This window comes from Lytechinus pictus, chromosome 16, assembly GCF_037042905.1.
Source record: "Lytechinus pictus isolate F3 Inbred chromosome 16, Lp3.0, whole genome shotgun sequence".
In the NCBI taxonomy this organism is placed as follows: domain Eukaryota; kingdom Metazoa; phylum Echinodermata; class Echinoidea; order Temnopleuroida; family Toxopneustidae; genus Lytechinus; species Lytechinus pictus.
Genome location: NC_087260.1, coordinates 18,539,297 through 18,545,859, shown reverse-complemented (window position 1 = coordinate 18,545,859; position 6,563 = coordinate 18,539,297). Strand labels below are relative to the sequence as shown.

General features: G+C 39.0%; 1 protein-coding gene across 2 annotated transcripts; it reads left to right on the top strand.

The window, feature by feature from the left end:
- Positions 1-333: 333 nt before the first annotated feature.
- Positions 334-5,884, top strand: LOC129278598 (testis-specific serine/threonine-protein kinase 2-like). Of its 2 annotated transcripts, none has more exons than XM_064111414.1 (2): positions 334-795; positions 3,049-5,884. In XM_064111414.1, the coding sequence occupies exon 2, from the start codon at positions 3,114-3,116 to the stop codon at positions 4,017-4,019; it is 906 nt and encodes a 301-aa protein (XP_063967484.1). In that variant the 5' UTR covers positions 334-795; positions 3,049-3,113; the 3' UTR covers positions 4,020-5,884. The 2 variants fall into 2 exon arrangements, with proteins under 2 accessions (XP_063967484.1, XP_063967483.1); XM_064111413.1 differs by lacking the exon at positions 334-795 and adding an exon at positions 2,068-2,561.
- The last annotated feature ends 679 nt before the right edge of the window (positions 5,885-6,563 follow it).

The window sequence follows — 6,563 nt, the reverse complement described above, 5'->3', positions numbered from 1 at the left end:
ATTCCCCATTAATACACATGATAATCTGTTTTCAATTTTTATCAAAACCAACTGACAATTCACCATCGATAGCTATAGGGTGCATTTGATCTGAAAATGGTATCAATCTCAGTAAGAAACTAATGGAACAATAACTACTTTCTACTTCTTCTAGGTCCAGACTATACTGCTGTTTTTTCTGTTGACCTTAAACACACCACCGAAAGAACTGCACTCTAACGAACAATTGTTATGCAGGTAGCGGATGAATACTCCACCCTACGAAAAAGATCCGAAGGGCAAACAGTGCAGCCTCCAAGAGAAGAATATAATTGGTCGTTAGCACCATTTGACGTTCAAACAATGACCGTTAATATACCAAAGTGCGTTTTTTTGTTATTGCTTCAGTCTCACTAACCAATTATCTGCACTAACGATACCAAACCTTAACCTGACCGATGGTTTGTCATTGAAAATAACGTAACAGTTGTTATCGGTGTGGAGTCAAATTCGCTGGTGTGACATAGCTGGATTCGATAGGTCGATGAGCCCGGATTAGGGTCAATTCTGATTGACTTTAAAATCATTTTTCCCCAATTATCCCTTATCATCCATCAGTGTCTATTTAATAGGCCTATATGTGTCCTTTCATCAGATTTAGGCCAGAGGTTCATTACAGTTATGGTTATTGAACAGACGATGCACAGAGGAAGATATAGGTCAGTCGACTTTGCAGGAGCAGCCGACTCGGATCGTCAACTTCTTCATTAGAAATTATTTTGAGAGATGAGCGAAAATGACAGTTTCCAACTTATGGTATGTTTTTAATGATGTTCATCATATATATTTTTCTTAATTTCCCTTTCGTCAATCCTGGGCCCGGATACAAACAATTCTGGGAGACTGCAAATTTGAAAATACAATTTGGATTGGTTTCAGGTTCGTTTTTTTTTCCTTTTAAGATAAAATGTGGTTGAGACAATGATCTCGATTTACTCACGCCTTTATAATAGCAATAACTGCCAACAGTTGCGAATATGGATGAAAATAAGTCGCGTTTGAAATACAAAATGCATTACCTTGGTAAAACGGTGAGTACATGAATATACGTTGGTCAAGAACTGGGGCCCGTTGCAGAAAGAGTTGCGTTTAAACGCAAGTCAAAAAATCAGTCGCAAGTCCCAAATGCGCGCTGTTGATTGGTTGAAAATCAAGTTGCGCATGATTTTTAGAGTTGCGATTGATTGCAACTCTTTCTGCAACGGGCCCCTGATGATATTATCTCACATTATATGTTTATTTTGTATTCTATTATTTGAAAGTTTAATCATCATGATTTTCTACTCTGAGAATATAAGAACGGGATTTTATTGATGTACCTTACAATGTAGATTGACACAACGGCTAATATTCTGTTACACATTAACACACAAAAAAAGAATAATGAAATAAGATTTTATGCAAAAATACAAAAGGGAAAGGAAAGCGGGGACGTTTCATCATCAGCTCCATAATAATTTCGTGTATTTTATTCAAATCTTGATGATTTCATTTTAGTAAGCCTACTGTATATTGCTTTATACTTTAATTCTATTCTCTAAAACTCCTGTACATGAATAAAGCTTTTGCTGGCCTACCGTTTTGATACGTGGGCTACATCTACATCCGAAAGCAGGATTTGTTGTGATTATTATCTTTCTCCAGAGGCATAATATTGGAGGGCGCTGTGGCCGAGTGGTCTCAGGCGCCTGGCTGACAATTGGAAGTCTGGAGTTCGATCCACGGCCACGGCCCGTGAGCAGTGCATTTAATCGACAGTGCTCTTTTATTCTACATTCAAATAAATTAATACTAAGAGCATTCTTGGTAACTAGGTGTGCACTGTCTTGTGTAAAGAAGACTGAGAAAACGACATGATCTCGGACGAAAAGCTGATTTCGTCATTAAAAGGGAATCCTACTGTCAAAATTGATTTCAAAAGAAGTTATAATCGAAATGAAGGTTTATGATAGTTAGAGCAAAGGTATGGCGCAATACAAACTTAGCTAATCAACAAACATGACCTTAACTTGCTTCAGTCCTCGCAGCAACGTCTAAAACCTTCAATCACCACGGTATATTGATTTTTATTTCTTTGTCAAAAGCGGTGCGGTTTGTCAATGCATGTCGCATTGAGACCCGGTATCGATTTTGATCTTGACTGCGGATATCGATTATTGGTCAGGAGAAATCCCTATGTCTCATTAAGTGTTTCATTCAATTAAACGCATGTTATGCTTGAGTGACACGGTATCATTCACACAGATAATTGTAATAACCATGAGCAGTAGATATCACCCATGTTAAGACAAAACAGAATATTATGTACATCGGAGAAGTGCTCGAGTGATATTACATATCAATTCCATATCGCTATCTCGATCGACTTCGTACTTTAGATAAAACATGCTATTACACATCGACATCGAGAGCTCGTGGATTATTTGCATTGTTGAATATGTCACTTCAATTTGTATCAGTTAAAAATGCTTAAAAACCAAGTGAGCTTGTATTCTTATGTGGATCCTGTTTCGTCGTATTCGGTAAGTAACCCCACCGGGATTCCCCATATCGATGTTGAAAATCCAGATACTCTTTTAGGCGCTATACCCAGACGCATTAAGAAGGCAAGAGGTCGTTTTGTCGAGGTTTAGTTGTATACTGTATCTGGAAGATTTTGTCACCTATACTGTTTACGTTGGAAAAAATGTTTCACGTCTGTCCCAGCTAAAATGTCTGCAAAAGTTTAACCATGAGAGAGGGGGGGGGGGTGATGGGGGCAAATACCTATGTTAGAATCTTCGCACTCCATTAGCGACGTACTTTAAAAATCTTGGTGTCGCCACTATAGTAATGTCCTGGCTCGAGCAATAGCTTTGCGTCTTCAGCGAGCATTTAAACACTTCAGAAAACTTCAAATGAGTGCACTGATCACTCTATTGTCATAATATTAAACTTTTCAATATTGGTGGAATATCAATTTCAATATCTTTTTATTCTTGATATATTTATACTTTTATTCTTGTTTAGATTTCACCTTCCTATGGATCAACATAAGACGCGGAACGAAAAGGAAAGAACAAGGTTCTGATAAAATGCAAGGGCGATTTGGTTATGTGCTCTCTGAACCTGCCGTCATATTGGGGAAGGGTCGGCACTGCGTCGTCAAACTCGCATCATCAACGCGTTACCAAACCCCGCGAAAAGTCGCCATCAAAATCAACTCGCCGTCGCCTTCATCAGCTCGAGAGGCCGAGATCCTATTCCTATTAAACCACGAGAATGTCGTGGAGATCTTGGACTACTTCGTGTTCCAGGACCATTCCTACATCGTGCTTGCCCTAGCTGAAAACGGGGACCTTCGGACATTCGTCAGACACCGGGGACGCCTCGGTGGGGATTTGGCGCAAAAGATGTGCCAGCAGATTTTCGAAGGCGTGGCCTACCTGCACAACACTGCTTCTGTCGCGCACTGTGATTTGAAATGCGAGAATGTGCTCGTCGATGCGCGGGAAGATGTGAAGATCGCCGATTTTGGACTTGCTGTAGAGATTGGTCCTGATGGCGCATCGAAACCTGGCAGAACACCATGTTCAACTCACTATTGCAATAACCACAATATAGTTTCAGACTCATCTTCGAGCAGTACGAACTGCTTATCATGTACGCCTCAAGGAATCGCGTCGTTAGGCGGATCTCCCGCCTATGCGGCCCCAGAGGTCTTGGACACCCGAGTGACAGACCTACGCGCAGCTGACGTGTGGTCCGCCGGGGTCATCACATTCTTAATCTTCACCACCTACCTACCATTCGGGTGCTATGGAAACAAGAACATCCGGGAAGCCATGGACAGAACCCTTCGCTGGCCACGCCCCCTTAAATTAGTCAAGCAATGCAGTCGAAATTTCGTGCAATCAGTTTTGATGTTGGAGCCAAATAAGAGACCAACCGCCCGAGTTCTGCTTGAAAGACTTCAAGGAATGCAACCTTTAACATCTTAACAACTCACTCGAGAAACAACAAATTCCTCACGTTCTCTGGTAACATGAATGTCGCCAATGTAGGATGTTCTGTAATGTGAAATATCAATATTTTCTCAATATTTTGGTGTGGTTTATTTGCGCTGGCCCGATGGCCATATCCTAAACGGAGTTTGCTGGCGGCCATTCTGGGTTTATTTCAAATTCGGTGATGAAAACTCATTGGTATTGGTGGTAGATCGATTTATACCACACAAGACGCACTGACATTCTGCGAGTGCTGTTGGGAATAATGATATGTATGATGTAACTGGTTCCATGACATTTGCTCCGGCGACAATTGTTCCGATGGAGAATCTGCACGTTAAGCCAAACATGAAATCTAACCAAACAGAACTAAGTAAACCCTAATCCTTATTATTTACATTGTTCTGAACTTAAAACTCTGTTACAATCCTAACTCTAACCATATGCCCTCTGCGAATTTACGGCCAGTGCAAATGTCGTGTCACCGGTTAGGTTAAGTTATCCATTTTGATTAATATTATCTTAGTAAACCCGCCAACAACAAACTCGAAATCATCACTGGACTATATAGGGCAAAGTCACGCTGGCCTACCTGTCAATTCTGTAAAACATAGATTTATCTGGCAGAATGAATACGTCCATCACCGTCAACGACAACCAAGAAGTTTTCAAGAATGGGGTTACAATGAACGGCAAATTAAGTAACGCAGATCCCCATTTATAAGACGTACGAAATAATATACAGATGACCATGGTGTCTGTGAACTTTGATGGCGACGTGAGATGCCGACAGTTTCATTTGGAAATAGAAAAGTGATTTTCGTAGAAAATAGATAATTGGAAATATTTCAGTTTTTAAAACTTTATCACAAAACGTAAATATTATTATTGACAAAATAAATACAAACGCCTCATTCTCTCCTGGCGAAATATTGTATGAAAAATTCAAAATGTGAAGAAAAAAAAATCAGAATTTGACAGTATCTAAATTAGCATCTTTAACAATTTCAACAAAATAATGTCCGACATATAGGGAAGATTTTGTTTTGGTATCCAATCAGCAAGGGAAATGAAATGAAGCATATGCTCAACAAATTTTGTCCTTACGGCATCAACCATGGCCTCAAAGGGGAAAGAGTCGTACCCTGTATATGTATGGTACTATACCAATTTCCTAGTAGCTATGATTGAAATGTTCCGATGCTGAACGAAAATGAGGACAGTGATAATAAGAGGGTTAGAATTTGAAGTAACATCCAGGACGTCATAACATCATTCAAACCTCCAAAGGGCCAATGGGACACTCTCTTGATATTTTCACACTCTTCGAATATGTGGTATGATCATTTATCCTATGCCAGTGTAAGTTAATATACACTAAGTTGGCAAATTTTAGTTCTATGATTGGACGAATGATGGTTGGTAGAATACATTCTACATGAAAGTGCCTTTCAAACAGAGGGTCGTGGGTTCGAATCCTAGCCGTGGCGTGTTTTCCTTCAGCAAGAAATTCATCCACAATGTGCTGCACTCAACCCAGGTGAGGTAAATGGGTACCGGCAGGAAATAATTCCTCAAAAAGCTTTGGCACCTGAATCGGTAGCCTAGCTTAGCCGGGTAATAAGTTTTCGGAACTGAAGTGGCTACCCTGGGTAAATATGCCGTTAATATTATTATCATTATTGTTCAAATTATAATCATTCATAACTCCTCCCTGTTAATTCTCAACAGGCCCAACCGAACGTACATGTGCATTATTAAAAACTCTATATTTCTGATTGTTGGCCGAAAATGTGTTTTAAAAAGCTTAATTGAAATATGAAAATTAATTAACAATAAACAGAATGAGTCCAATAAAATGTATCGTTACTTGTTTTGATTTGTGCTTTCTGCATATTTTGCCTCTCTTGGAGGACCTGGGCAGGAAATCCTACTTTAAAAAAAATATAACTTTTGAAGAATGTGCGCAAATCAGAGAAAACAAGCATATTACTTGAAAATTCAATTCATGTTCTTTAGAACCATGCTGAATGCAAATATTCTTAAAACAATACAGAATTGAAAGCAGAGTCATGAACTCTTTTTTCTTGTGTCTTAAAATAAAAATGAACCAGAATTTCGTAGAAAGGCCCTTTTTATGCTTTGGCGTCAGCGAGTTTTTAACTATATCTTCACTGTTTTCGACTACAGTGCATGCGCGCGTACGTGCTTGGAATTCAACTTGCACATGTACGGCAAAGTCCAGGCACGTGGAACGTTGTCAAGCCAACTCGTAAAAAAAGAAGCTATTAATCAAAAGTTGCAAAAGATCATTTACAGTCTACTCCAGAATACATGAAATTCATGTAGCCATATACAAGATTCTTGGTATTTCATTATATTTGTTTAAACAAATGGCGTTGTAAAGCCTGTTGTATGCTAACAAGATATCACAAACTGAATCATGCAATAAACCTGAATGTATAATTACAGACATTTCATAAAAAATGGTATGATATTAAATAAATAAATCTAATCAAATTTCGAGAAAAATGGAAA